The following is a 15,743-nucleotide window of genomic DNA, read 5'->3' as shown; positions in this document are numbered from 1 at the left end:
CCTTTCTTTTTTTTTTTTTTTTAAATACTTTTTTTAAAGTTTATTTTTGAGAGAGAGGGAGAAAGAACGCAAGTGAGCAGGGGAGAGGCAGAGACAGAGGAGCAAGATGATCCCAAGCAGGCTCTATGCTCACTACAGAGCTCAATGTGGGCTCAAACCCACGAACCTTGAGACCATGACCTGAGCTGAAATCAAGAGTTGGTCGCTTAACTTAATGAACCACCCAGGCACCCCCTATGTAAATCCTTTCTGCTTGATGTATACATACCTGTAAATACATATACATCCTAGAAAAATGCTTTATGCTTTGGTCAGGCGTTTCATAAATTTTTGTTAAATTGTTATAAAACAACTTTCTTTATGATTGGTATGCAGTTTGACAGACAAACACACAAAGGAATTCTTCCTTTTTTAAAATGTTTATTTATTTTGATAGAAAAATAGAGCACGAGTAGGGAGACACAGATTCTGAAGCAGGCTCCAGACTCGGAGCTGTCAGCACAGAGCCCGATGTGGGGCTTGATCTCACAAACCCGAGATCATGACCTGAGCTGAAGTCAGATGCTTAATTGACTGAGCCACCCAGGCACCCCACAAAGGAATTATTCTAAGAGTAACGACTGATTTAGTGAAATCTACACCCATCAAAGAATTTTCAAGGTGAAAAAGAGCTTTGGACATTTAGTCTAACCTCCTTTTCCAGAGATGAGTAAGCAGATGAATTCAGAGATGTTAAATAATTGGCCAATGTTACATAATTACATAACCAGTTAGTGGCCAAGTTTCGTGATCACAACCAAATTTTCCCACTCTTCAGACCAATATTTGTCAATAGTTTTTCTTTGTTTTTAAAGTTTAGTGGTCACCTGTAACAGACCTAACACCTATACTCTGAAAGTAAACCCATCTTTTGGTTAACAGGCATAGAAAGACTTCTGTTCCTTCTAGATCCCTGGAGTTCTAAATATTAATTTGCCAGTCATCAGATAGTCCTTTTTAAATTTCAGATTTCTGTATTTTTCTTCTATGAGTAATTAAATAACAATTAAAAATTCATATTATTAGACTACACATGAGTATATACTACAAGAATACACAATTATACTGTTTAAGTTCTAGTAATATGAATATTGAATTTTGAGATCCTAATACTTGGTGGATCATACTCTACTCTCCAGTAAAAAAAAATCCAGGACATGAAATACAAGAGTTTACTTTTTCTATCAGATCAATTCTGCATATTTAACATATTGATCATATATAAAAATGGTGGTAAGGAGGCACCTGGGTGGCTCAGTGGGTTAAGCATCCAAGTCTTTATTTTGGCTCAGGTCATGATCTCACAGTTCATGAAATCAAGCCTTGCATTGGATTCTGTGCTGACGGTGTGGAGACTGCTTAGGATTCTCTCTCTTCCTCTCTCTCTCTGTCCCTCCCCCACCCTCAAAATAAATAAATAAACTTTAAAAAAATGGTGGTAGAGATGGAACTCAACTTCTAGGTGGGATCACTCCAAAGATCACGCTCATATACTTTTTAAATACATAAATTTACCTTATGGCTTTTAAATATATATTTTTTAATGTTTATTTCATTATCGACAGAGAGAGCATGAGCATGGGAGGGGCAGAAAGAGGGGGAGACACAGAATCTGAAGCAGGCTCCAGGCTCCAAGCCGTCAGCACAGAGCCCGACGCGGGGCCCAAACTCACAAACCACGAGATCATGCTCTGAGCCAAAGCTGGATATTTAACCGACCGAGCCACCCAGGTATCCCAACCTTATGGCCTTTAAATATGGACGTTAAAAAAAAAACATTGTAAGTCATAGAGATAGATTCTTCTAAAAAATTTTCTACATCATTCCATTACTTAAGCAGTATGTTAAGTTCTTGTGATAAAAGATATTTCAAGAAGAGATGATATAGTACACTATATATGTGTATACATTCAAAAGGAAATGAGTATTAGGGAGCTTATGACATGCTCCATTTAACATTGCAAACGAGTTATTTGTTATTCAGCTACAGGCTATGTCCTTTCCAACAGGCAGGTCAAGGTCGACATCTCTCTATCATTTTTTTTTTTTTTTAACGTTTATTTATTTTTGAGACAGAGAGAGACAGAGTATGAACGGGGGAGGGTCAGAGAGAGGGAGACACAGAATCTGAAACAGGCTCCAGGCTCTGAGCTGTCAGCACAGAGCCCGACGCAGGGCTTGAACTCACGGACCGCGAGATCATGACCTGAGCCGAAGTCAGCCGCCCAACTGACTGAGCCACCCAGGCGCCCCCTCTCTATCATTTTTTATTCTTCTAAACAACTACTTTACCACAGCTCCATTCTGATGCTCAAAAACCCTTCACATGAAATATAAGTTCTTTATTTCTAGCTCTTCCTGTTATCCCACAGCCCCTTTGCCCCAAATCCTGTAAATTCTAGCTAAACTGTTTTGCCTACCCTGCTCCAAACCAACCACATACACCCCATCCTGTGCTTTTGTCATCTACTTCTCACTGAATGAAAGCAAGCTTTCCATCCATCCCTAAAATCATCACTATATGCTTCCACTTATTTTTCTTATCATCCATAACTAGCTGGTTACTAAGGCTTGTTATTTCTAAATACTAAATATTTCCCAAATCTATCTATATTTTTCTCTTTCCACTACTTGAGATTATTTCATGTTTCTTGGAGGTACTATGGGGTCATACCCCTTCACACCCCTGTTGTGCTGTTTCTTTTACACAGAATAGCATTTCTCTTTTCCTCCACTTGGCAATATCCACTTTACTGAGATTAAGTACAAATGTCATTCCTTTGTAAACCTTTCCAAGCAAAATTACAACCTCTCTCTCATGTATATATCATTCTATAAGCTACTAATAGTACCGATGACGCTGTGTTACAGATCCTGAGGGCTGGGGAGCCATCTTGTCCACCCTTTTCCTTGTAAAACCCCAAAACTAGCAATGTCCAACACACAGTATGCGTTCAGTATATATTCATTTGAAAGAAAAATTCAGATTTCACTTGAATCCTACTGTCACACTTCAAATGATGTTTGAAAAGAAATTGAGATAAATGATGGAAATCTTATCTCTCTTTCCTTACCTTAAATTTTAAGGCAGGTGTTTGTGTCATGGATGACGCCTTCAATCCATGTAGCCGTTCTTCTATTTCTCTCAGTCTAGGAAGCAGTAGGAGATAATGTACTAATATTTATATTCACAATTTTATAAATATTAGATGCTCGCTAGTTCACTAAAGTATAAAGAAGAAAATGATGGCCCATTATCCAATCCCTCAAATTAATCCCTGTTGACAGTATTTGATAAATGCACCTGCTACAGTCTATAAACATTTATAAAATGATTAGTAAAAGTAGCCCTACTCTTCATAATAGCTGTTGTTAACAGCTTTTTGGGAGGATCCTTTAGGGAAATGTGAGGCAAATACAAACATATATATGACCTTAAAAAAAAAATCACACTGAATGTTCGCACCATATACACAGTTCTATGCTTTTTTCTACACTTAATAGTGAATCTTGGAGGTCTTTTCATTTCATTGCCTCCTGATCTACTTCAATCTTTGTAACAGCTGTATAATTGTCCTTCATACAGATCAACCACAGTTTATTAATCCTTCTCTGCTGATGAACATTTGGGTTACTTCAAATTTTTCCCATTATTATGTTTTGTATCTACTTACATTTAATAAATAATGGAACTAAGGTTCTGTTTTTTTTTTTAAAGGTGCAGCTTATTTTCTAAACCTGTTTATTATTTTTTTTTACTGGATTTTATATCTAAAAGGCTGCTCTGAAGTGGTGCTGGGAAAACAGGGCAGCGACATGCAGAAGAATGAATCTGGACCCCTTTCTTACACCATACACAAAAATAAACTCAAAATGGATGAAAGACCTAAATGTAAGAGGAAGCCATCAAAATCCTCGAGGACAAAGCAGGCAAAAACCTCTTTGATCTTGGCTGCAGCAACTTCTTACTCAACATGTCTCCAGAGGCAAGGGAAACAAAAGCAAAAATGAACTACTGGGACCTCATCAAAATAAAAAGCTTCTGCACAGCGAAGGAAACAATCAGCAAAACTAAAAGGCAGCCGACAGAATGGGAGAATGGGTTAGTATCCAAATTCTACAAAGAACTTATCAAACTCCACTTCCAAAAAACAAATAATCTAGTGAAGAAATGGGCAAAAGATGTGAATAGACACTTCTCCAAAGAAGACATCCAGATGGCCAACCAACACATGAAAAAATGCTCCACATCACTCATCATCAGGGAAATACAAATCAAGACCACAATGAGATACCACCTCACACCTGTCAGAATGGCTAACATTAACAACTCAGACAACAACAGATGTTGGTGAGGATGCGGAGAAAGAGGATCTCTTTTGCATTGTTGGTGGCAATGCAAGCTGGTGCAGCCACTCTGGAAAACAGTATGGAGGTTCCTCAAAAAACTAAAAATAGAACTACCCTACAACCCAGCAGCTGCACTACTATTTATCCAAGGGATTTATCCAAGGGATACAGGTGTGCTGTTTCAAAGGGATGTATGCATCCCAATGTTTATAGCAGCACGATCAACAATAGCCAAAGTATGGAAAGAGCTCAAATGTCCGTCCATGGATGAATAGATAAAGAAGATGTGGTGTGTGTGTATATATATATATATATATATATGTGCAATGGAGTATTACTCGACAATCAAAAAGGATGAAATCTTGACATTTACAACTACATGGATGAACTAGAGGGTATTATGCTAAGCGAAATTAGAGAAAGACAAATATATGACTTCACTCATATGAGGACTCTAAGACACAGAACAGATGAACACAAGGGAAGGGAAGGGAAGCAAAAATAATATAAAAACAGGAAGGGGGGCAAAACACTAGAGACTCTTAAATATGGAGAACAGAGGGTTACTAGAGGGGTTGTGGGAGGGGGGATGGGCTAAATGGATAAGGGGCATTAAGGAATCTGCTCCTGAAATCATTGTTGCACTATATGTTAACTAACTTGGAGGTAAATTAAAAAGCAAAACAAAACAAAAAATGGCTGCTCTGAAACATGCTTATATCTTCTTTCAAAACTATCAATTATTTTGACATTATAAAATATATGTATCTAGCCTATGGTACTTAATAATATTTTAAATAAAATCCTTAGACAACTACTTATGAGACTAAAACAAATCCAAGGCTTCCTGAATAAAATTTTTGGTCAACTACATTGGTTGTTTTTATATGATGTTAACTATCAAAATGAGTGACTTTTTACTGTTCTATTAGAATCGATGAGATGCATTAAGAGGACAAAGAAGATAAAGGATGTAACTATAGATGAAGACAGGAATGTAATTAAGAATTATAAGGTAGTATCAGGAAGGCCACAAGTGATCAAATAATTATAAATCTGCCAAAAGTTCATTGCCAAGGAGAAAAGGGATTTAAAATTATTTTCAGAATAAGAAAGGCAAAGGCCCATCTCTAAGATTAGTAAAAATTACAAAGGATTACAAACTGGTAAACATTTTCAATAAGGATTCTGCACAGTGACTCAGCTTGGAATAAGTTTTAGATTTCATTCCTAACACATTCTGAAGAAGAGATGGAAGGAAAAAGATGATGACAAAGCAATTTATTTTATGCTATTTGGAACATGCATGGAATTAGCATGCATATTAACAAAATTGTCTCTCGCCTATTAGGCATGTTACCTAATACTCTCCATACTCCAAATATTATCATGAAAATCTTACAGTTTTCTCCTAAGAAGTCCAGTAATTCCATTAAGACTTTTAAAATTCTTTTAAGAGACTAAGGTATTTTACCGTCGCTTTGTTATATAGAGTTCATCCAGTAGATGTCGTTCTTCATAGCTCATCCATCGTTCATCAGGCAACTCTTCTTCCTTCTGTAGCAACTGTTCATAGAGTCGAACTGGATTCCAGCCAGTCATTATGTCATAAGTGATTACACATCCCAAGGAATGTGACACTATTGAGACTTTACCCCCTTTTTCTTCAAAGTCTGGATTCCGAGAACAGAAAAGGGAATATAATCGGTTCAGCTCTTGCTGAAGGCCTTTAACTAGCTGTTTGAAATAAGAAAACATTATCATATTAATCACACTGACTTTGCTATAAACTTTATCTCCAAACTCAAATACATTAAGAAAGAAACACAGACATTACTGGCCAAATATACCTAGGTTATTAAAATGAACTCAGGTATTTCAAAACCTTGCGGAAAATGAAGAAAAGTAAACATAATGTGTAATCTGTATCATCACTAAAAAATACAGGCAGATATCACCCATCTAGCTCCTTTCACAGTCCTTATACTAACTATATGAGCCAGCAGTTCCAAAGATTAAAAAAAAAAAAAATTCCATGCAGATTCCAGTAAGATTTCCAAAGAGCCCCTTCAAATTTTTTCTTCATTGCAGCTTACTCGTATGCAATTCTAAATTTTTACACCTCATAGTTTAAGCTATAGTAAATGTTAGAAAAAGAATATCTGAGTTTACGATAACAAGTGTGCTAATGTACTATATATATTACATTATGTGTTTAGATAAGAGTAATGTAATCAAAGGCCACTGTATGATTGAAAAAAAAACTAATGTTGATCCACTTGAAATTCCAAAATTCCCATTGAGTTGGAAATATAGATACGAGTAAAAAGTTGTTTTATGTGGATGGAAAGCAGGGTTTTTTTAAGGCTTAAGGTTATCAATGTGGGAAGTATCTTAAGTCATTTTTTCTTTGTAAAACTACTTCCTTTGAAATTTAGCTCTAACAAATATTAACTGAAATATTCCATAAAGTCAGAAAAATGTTACTCAAACCCATACTGGGCCCTCGTCAGTTATAAGGCAGTCCTCTCCTCTTCCTATCATTGCTTGCTACTTTTTGATTATAAATTTCCTGCTTGATATTAACTTAATTTCTCATTTCAGTACTTACTATGCCAGCTGGTACTCTGACATACAAATATTCATTATGTGTTGCTTCCATTTTCAGTTTTATTATTTTGTCTCAAGAGGCCACTACCCTCTATTAGATTTTACTGAACATGTTTTACCTGCTGATATTAACCTCTAAGTCATTTGAGGATTCATGCATGGCAGGGTTAGCAGTGACATGAATGAAGGCATGATGTTCTCTCTTAACTGTTGGCACTGAAGAATTCTACAATGCAATACCAAGGTCTGCTTAAAGCTATTGAAAGCATGTGTTGGGTGTCATGAAATATATCTAGCCAATGAAGGAAGAGAAGGAGAGGAGGAGTTGCCACTATGTGCTATCTTTTCTCTAGGGACAAATGCAAAGGTTTTACTTTAACTGGTTGTTTTAATTTCTGTCTTGGGAAAAGCCAGCTCCAACAAAGTGCACCAGCATCATGTGGAGGGCGTGTTAAATACAGATTGCTAGGCTCCATTCTCAAGTATCTGAGCAGTTCTGGGCACCACATTTTAAGGACTACTGCCTTAGTGGCAAATGCATATAGAACCCTTCTAAGACATGGGTTGTAGGTAATTCCAGTCAACATAGTTTAAGGAGTATGCAGTGTGATATGAAATTTATAGGGCTCTCCTGAAAGGGAGCTATAATGTAATGCTTTGGACTTGGCTTTGATAATACCAAGTAACCCTTAAAATTTGTAATTTTCTTGATTTACAATCTAGATGATAGGAGGTACAGAAAAAGCTAATGTTTAGATAAAATAAAATTCCTTCAAAAGCAACATTTTTTAATAGTTTTTACATTTGAAGCCCTTGATTTTAAGCCTCACCCCAGGCAAGTCTAGAAACACTAAAAGATATATCCTTAAGTATTCTGACAAAAGGTACCCAATCCTTTTGTTTTTAAAATACCATCCCCCCCATTAAAATAAAAAGATCTATCAGTATCTCTACCAGTGAATAACCTATTTCATATCAAAAAATGTAAAGCATTTCTCACTATACCCAATGTTTCAGCAATCATATATGCGTAACTAAAAACAAGTGTAACTATCTGAGGCAGAGAAAGTTATTTGACCTTAAAATGTTTCACCGTGAAATGAAACACGGAATGGACAATTCTGAAGAGCTGATGCTTTCATCTTTCATCTGTTTTAATAATCATATACTTGAATAGAAGTGGTCTTTGTGTTTCCTTGTTAGAACATATCTAGATATGGTAGCAATTTTAATCTTTTCCTATAGTTTACATACACGGGAATGTTTGTGTTTCAAAACATTATGATTTTGAGGGGCGCCTGGGTGGCTCGGTCGGTTAAGCGTCCGACTTCGGCTCAGGTCATGATCTCACGGTCTGTGAGTTCGAGCCCCACGTCGGGCTCTGTCCTGACAGCTCCGAGCCTGGAGCCTGTTTCAGATTCTGTGTCTCCCTCTCTCTCTGCCCCTCCCCTGTTCATGCTCTGTCTCTCTCTGTCTCAAAAATAAATAAACGTTAAAAAAAAAAAATAAATAAATAAAAATAAAAATAAAATAGGCCACCTTGCTAGGAGTATTTATAAAAAAACAAAACAAAATAAAAAACATTATGATTTTGAAAGCAAAGTTTTAAACAGTTGTGTTTAAATGCTTTTATAAATCATCCAGTCAGCAGCAAAAGGAGAAATCCACCTCTATGATGTGTCCAAAAAGTCTACTCTAATTAGGGTTTTTTTCTTCCCCCGCTTTCCTCACTGATCCAATTATATTCTCCCAGCTATGATCTCTTAGTGACCAAGTATATTCATTTGAGACATATGAACCAAGATTAATGATATACCCTATGGTATTAATTTTATTAGTTCTACAATATTATCTAATCGAGTCAGCTAACCTTTAACACAGTAGGCAACGGATGGCTTTTCAAAAGCTTAAGAGTTTTAAATTCTCATAACTGCTGCTTACAAGTTAAAATTTATTAAGAAAATCAACCCAAAAAGAAAAAGCCAGCAGTTTCAAGAGAGAATCCACACATATATAGTCTGACTGAAGAATATAATTAGTCCTTTGTTCTTCTCTCTGCTTCAGGAAATTTTAATGATATGGCCATGACCATTCTCTTTGTAATTTTTCACTTTTAAAAGTCATTGAGAAGAGAGTTCAGATGTACACAAGATATGTATTTCTCTCTGGATTTTTCATGATACTTTATTCAGGGTCAAAGTAAGGGCCAAATGGTCTCTGATGATGTCTCTGAAGTCTGGATTAGTTTCCTTTTTTTTTAATTGGTCCCTGGATAGTATAACCTGAGAAGTAGTAATTGATACACAAAACTCTTTCCTGAAGCATGGTTCTTTAATGACTATTGGTGCAATCACTAATTGGGTCCCTCCCATGAGCATCTCTCACAATCTCCCATGAAAAGGGAACTAAGAGATGATCTAATTTAAACTGCTCTGAAGGTAGGAGTCCCCTCAGTGGCATCCCTGATAAGTCACTCACCATCTACCCCAGGGAGGATCTCCACTCTAAAGTGGACACTTCTAGTTTTTGAAAACTTTTTTCCAGTTGATTGTGATAGAATTGACATACAATATTGTATAAGCTTAAGGTATATGACATAATGATTTGATACATGTATATATTACAAAAGATCACTATAAATAAGTCTTAAGTTTTTTTTTGATGTTTATTTATTTTTGAGAGAGAGAGAGACAGAGCATGAGCAGGGTAAGGGCAGAGAGAGAGGGAGACACGGAATCTGAAGTAGGCTTCAGGCTCTGAGCTGTCTGCACAGAGCCTGATGTGGAGCTCGAAACCACAAACTGCAAGATCATGACCTGAGCTGAAGTCGGATGCCCAACTGACTGAGCCACCCAGGCACCCCTCAAGTTTAAAATCTATCAGGGGCACCTGGGTGGTTCAGTTGGCTAAGTGCCCGACTTCGGCTCAGGTCATGATTTCACGGTTCGTGGGTTCGAGCCCCACGTGAGGCTCTGTGCTGACAGCTTGGAGCCTGGAGCCTGCTTCACATTCTGTGTTTCCTTTTCTCTGCCCCTCCCCCACTCGTATTCTGTCTCTCAAAAATAAATGTAAAAAAAAAAAAGTTTAAAATCTATCACATTACTTACAATTTTTTTCCTTGAGACATTTCTATTTTTTTTTTAAAGCAGCTTTAGTTACTTAAAAAGTTCTTCATTAGTAAACAAACATGTTCCTTTCCATATTTTCTATCACTGATCTTTATTCACTTTCTAGAGTTAACAGAGTAAGTCTATTCTTTTTTTTTTTTTTTTTCTTAAATGGGAACCCTTGAAATACATAAAGACAGATATATAATTAATCACAACTTGAGAATTGTACTGGGAACTTTATATACATTACACCTTTAATCTTCATGATGACCTTTATCAGGTCGTCATGTGCCCATTTTATAAGTGAGGAAGTGAGGAAGCTGAGAAAGTGAGAAATTTGATCTAAGGTCACACAGCTAGTTAAGTGGCAGTTTTTGACTGTGCATCCATTTAACCCCAAAGGCTGAGAGGAAGGGGAAAAAAAGCTCTTTCATATGCCTATCAAATAAACCAAACAAGGTTCATTCACCAGGCATGAGATAATCATGAAGATTATCACTGTTATTTATCCCTAAGGAAACATACACTGCTTAAAAATAATTTATTCTAGAATATTGGCTAATGTCAACCTTGTGCTAAATGGGCTTTGATTTGCAGAATCTGTTTTCCTTTTTTAAAATTAAGAACAATTTTGAACTGCTTCCCACGGAGTTTTCTTTTGTTCTTCACAATACCTTAAGCAAGGTTTCCCAAATTTCCCTGATGGTACCACTTGGGGAACTGTTTTAACACAAATTCACAAGCTCTATGTCGGACCCTCTGAATCAGAATCTCCAGGGAGGGGACCTTGGAAACCATTTTTTTTTTTGTTTCCTTTTTTTAACTTTTTACCTGGAAATAATTTCAAATTTATCAAATGTGGCAAAAAAAAAAAAAAAAAAAAAAAAAAGGATAAAGATCATCCATAAATCCTTTACCCAAGATTTACCTATTGTTAGCATCTTATCCTGTTTGCTTTATCATTCCTTCTGTTTGTTTTTGTAGCACACACACGTGCATACATTTTTTTGTGAACCACGTGGTTTTGCGAACCATGTGAGGATATATTACGTCATGGTCCTTTATCTCTAAATACTCCAGGGTATATTTCCTAAGACTAGGAATATTCTCTTCCATACTCAGAGTGTAGCAATCAACTTCATAAACTTACTTTGAGGGGAACCTGGGTGGCTCAGTTGGTTAAGTGTCTGCTCTTGTTCTTGGCTCAGGTCATGATTTCATGGTTTGTGAGACTGAGCCCCACACTGGGCTCTGTGCTGATAGCACAGAGCCTGCTTGGGATTCTCTCTTCCCCTCTCTCTCTCTGCCCCTCCCCGGCTCTATCTCAAAATAAATAAATAAACTTAAAAAAATAAATTTACTTTGATATAACACTTCAACTAATCTGATCTACCATTCACATTCTGTCAGATGATTTAATAATAATACACTTTGCAGCATTTTCCCCCAGCCAGTACAAGTTATGGTCTAGGATGAGATGCTGTCTTTAGCCACCATGTCTCTTTAGCCTCCTTTAATCTGGAACATTTTCCATAAGGATTCTTTGTCTTTCATGATATTTACATTTAAAAAGGACATAGTCCCATTCCTACTTTATTTGAACTTCCTTATTTTGTGTTTGCTTGAGGTTTCCTAATGATTGGAGTACTGCATAAATGATGCTGTATCCTCTGAGTGTCCCCCAGTAACACCCAGTAAAGGTACTGCCTAATTTCTCTACTGTATATCTGTTCTTTTTTTTTAGCTAATAAGCAGTCTGTGAGGATACACTTTAAGACTATGCAAATATCCTGTTCCTCATCAAAATTATGCCCTCAGTTTAGCATCCACTGATGAATCCTGCCCAAGCCTCTTTTATCTGATCCTACCACAACAAGTGCAAAATGAGGGTTTTCCTCCAGCGTGCCCTCCACATTTTTCAGAAAGCCTTTGGCATTTACAGTAAGCAGAGAAGCTTTCTCCCCCACTTATTTATCTATTTGTAATCGAAATGGATTATGAATTTTGCAGTGATTTATAACTCCTTATATTATCCTTATAATTCTATATTAAAACTATTCTTAATTCCTAATAATAAGTAATGATAATTCCTTAATTATTTTGGTGCTCAAATTGTTCCAGATTTGGCCAGTGGGGATCTGCTTCTTTAATTTGGCTCCTGTGTCCTTGTGACCTGCCCCATCATTCTTTCGAGCATTTTCCTTTCTGTTATGACAAGCAGTTCCAGCTTCGACCTGTACCAATCCTGCCTCAGTCCTGGAATCAGCCATTTCCCTTAGGAATATTAGTTCTTCTGAGAGGGTATTAACAGTATTGGAGACAAAGGACTGGGTGCTAGGTGTACTCATTGGATTGGGGTGTCTTTACTTTGTGGCCCTTTCAATGCACACAGGTGGGAAATATTTGCATGCATATGTACATATATCCACTTAAATATATAGATATCTCTACATATCCCAATATGTTCAAAATCACTAATTCACATTAATACCCTCAATTCCAATGAGCCCCATGAGGCTGTTTGTCGGCTGTATTTTTAATGAATACCCCAAGTAACTGTTCTACTTAAGGATGTTTGGGGAACATTGCTCAGGACTGGTGAAACTCAGCCACAAGTTCTTCAGAGCTTTTCTGCAAAATTCAACTGGATTAAAGGGCAGACTAATTTAAAACGCTGAGTGTTCTCCATTTATTTTAGTCATCAGTTCCCTCTTTCTACAGAATATCTGTTTTACTAAACTCCATTCAAAGGATAACTATTTTTGAAGGTATAAGTGTAAATTAGAAAGTGACTACTTTCTCCATCATCACTAACTAACGTTCAGAGCTTTGAGTCTGATACTTTTTCTAGTTTTTCTTGTTATCAATGTCAACCTAAATCTTTTTTACAAAACTCTTATTATTAGTTTGGGGGACATGCCTCAGCACATTTTACCCTTAAACATTCTGGATACCTTCTTAGGAATACTACCAACCATGTATCTGTGTGTATAAGGTATACCCATGGCATCTGAGTGTGTGTGTGTGTGTGTATGTTATATGCTTTCAGCCATCCTCTTTCGTTTTTTTCCCACTAACTAGTTTCACTTGCAATACTATAATTCAATTTCTTAACCTTTAGGGCATATTTAACAACACTCACCATATACTATAAAGGACTACCAACAGGTAAATTCTGTACTTCATGAACCAGGCCTTCCTTGTTGGGTTAGAATGAGGTCCAGAATAGTTTCTTTCACTGTTATCAGATCGTGGCAGACTACTCTGTACTGGTAGAGATACAGGGGATACAGAAAGAGGGGATACAGAAAGAGGAATGGCGAAAAATCCTAAGGGGATGGCAGCCCAAAGAGAAGGAGGTTCTTCGGCGATTAACCAAACATATTTCTGTAAATGTGCAAGGGATATCCTGAATGAATCAGGAATGGCTCTGAATGAACAAAACCAGAAATGAATTGGCTTGGAGCAGCACAGAGAGCTATACTAGTAACTACTCCTTGTACCCATTTTCTCATCTTTCAAATGAAGATATTAATTATATCTACCTCATAGGGTTTTAATGAGGATTAGACAAGCTAACACAAGCTAGGTAATTAACAAGGTTATTCCTATGAAACAGAATTCTTTTTCTCATATCAATAAAGTGACAAAATGTATTCAGTACAGGATCTCTCATCCTTCTGAATAAACTTTTACTCTTATCCCTCTCAGGGTTATTTTTGTGATGCATAAGCAACATTACTATTTAAGAACTAAATGAATCCACCACGGAAATGACACAATAAAAGCAAGTCTATTACATACAAAAAACTTGAAGGAAATTTCTAAATGTCTAAAACTCTTTTGTGAGCACAATAATTATAGATACAATTAATCAGATTTATGAAAAGTGATATTTTTCAAAGAGCTATTTTCTAACCTATCTATTACTTTCAGGTATTAAGGGCTTCCCAATGTGTTGAAGACAATCAAATTCACTAATACAGGCTATTTGTAGATTAATGGATTCCTGTAAATACTCATTTGCTTGTAAAAAAAAAAAAAAGTGCATAAAAGTTTCAAATTCAGGACACATACGCTAACACTCTAAAAGATACCCAACAGCAACAAGACAATCATGATACTTACTTCATCTCTATAAAGTGGGCTAGTATAATACATTATGTCCATTGCACTGCTGTTCAACATATCCCTTAAACCGCGTACTTTGTCAGGAGTAATGGAATCAACAGTGTCTACAAATTAAAAAAAAAAAAATTTACAGAAGATCTTTGTTTTAGGGAAAAATATGAAAAAAATTACATTCTCTGAAACAGTAAGTCTTTAAGTTCATGTTTAAGTATTCAAGAGTGGTTTGGAGAACAGTATGGAATTTCCTCAAAAAACTAAAAACAGAACTACCCTACAATCCAGTAATTGCACTATTAGGTATTTACCCAAAGGATACAAAAATACAGATTCAAAGGGGTATATACACCCCACTGTTTATAGCAGCATTATCAACAATAGCCTAACTATGGAGAGAGCTCAAATGTCCACTGACTGATGAGTGGACAAAGAAGATGAGGTAGACATATACAATAGCATATTACTCAGCCATCAAAAGAATGAAATCTTGCCATTTGTAACAATGTGGATGGAGCTAGAATGTATCATGCTAAGTGAAATAAGTCAGTCAGAGAAAGACAAATACCATATGATTTCACTCATATGTGGAATTTAAGAAACAAAACAAATGAGCATATGGGAAAGGAGGGAAAAGAAGAGAGGGAAACAAACTTCAAGATACTCTTAACAAAAACAAACTGAGGGTTGATGGAGGGAGGTGGATGGGAGATGGGCTAGATGGGTGATGAGTATTAAGAAGCGCACTTATTGTGATGAGAGCAGGGAGTTGTATGTAAGTGATGAGTCACTGAATTCTACTCCTGAAACCAATATTGCACTGTATGTAGATTAACTGAAAAAAGTCTCAAAGAAAAATATTCAAGAGCAGCTTTGCATCTAATGAACTTTCCTTTCTTGCAAAATGTTGCAATCCCCTGCCCCCCCCCCCATCCCCCCCCCCCCCGCGAAAAAAACAGTAAAAGACAAAAGGGGACGTGGGAAGAAAAGGAACATTAAGGATGAAAACCATTATCAAATCTATAAAGATTTACAATTTTTTCCTATGTACTGGCTTTTGCATGACATTCAGGGGTACCCAGAGCAAAACCAGGCCATCTCTATTCTTGTAACAAGTGTTAAGAGACATGACCTCACTCTTTTCTATACCTCTTTTCCTGTTTCCTTTCTCTTCTCCTTCTTTGGCCTCTGCACCTTGGCCTGGCAATACCCATATGGAATGCCTAGAGCCACTGGTGACAAATCAGCAACAAATTAAAAAGTTTCCCTACACTGTACATGTATCTATCTTCAGTGAACCAAAGGTGCTGTGGGCAGGAGTTGACAAATTACAAATATGCACAAAGGCAAATCAGCAACAGGCCTCCTCAGTAAACAAGATAAAGTTGGGATAATTTATTAAAAAAAAGTTACATAAATCGTAGTGCAATTACAGCTAACCTGTGGAAATTCTACCTTGGGAAGATTATTCTATTAAATGCCTAACAAAGTGAAGAAAACTTTGCACTT

General features: G+C 36.5%; 1 protein-coding gene across 5 annotated transcripts in view; it reads right to left on the bottom strand.

Annotated features, from left to right (window-relative positions):
* The window catches only part of DDHD1 (DDHD domain containing 1), a 94,924-nt gene that overhangs the window by 17,525 nt on the left and 61,656 nt on the right, over positions 1 to 15,743 (bottom strand). For all 5 annotated transcript variants that reach the window (XM_049611554.1, XM_049611556.1, XM_049611558.1 and 2 more), the window contains 3 exons: positions 14,238 to 14,344; positions 5,864 to 6,126; positions 3,114 to 3,189 (listed from right to left, as the gene is read on the bottom strand). In XM_049611554.1, coding sequence (XP_049467511.1) covers positions 3,114 to 3,189; positions 5,864 to 6,126; positions 14,238 to 14,344 — 446 coding nt within the window. The remainder of the gene's footprint in view (positions 1 to 3,113; positions 3,190 to 5,863; positions 6,127 to 14,237; positions 14,345 to 15,743) is intronic.

Source organism: Panthera uncia (assembly GCF_023721935.1).
Source record: "Panthera uncia isolate 11264 chromosome B3 unlocalized genomic scaffold, Puncia_PCG_1.0 HiC_scaffold_1, whole genome shotgun sequence".
In the NCBI taxonomy this organism is placed as follows: Eukaryota; Metazoa; Chordata; class Mammalia; order Carnivora; family Felidae; genus Panthera; species Panthera uncia.
Note: the sequence above shows the minus strand (reverse complement) of the source record. Positions and strands in the feature narration are given on the sequence as shown.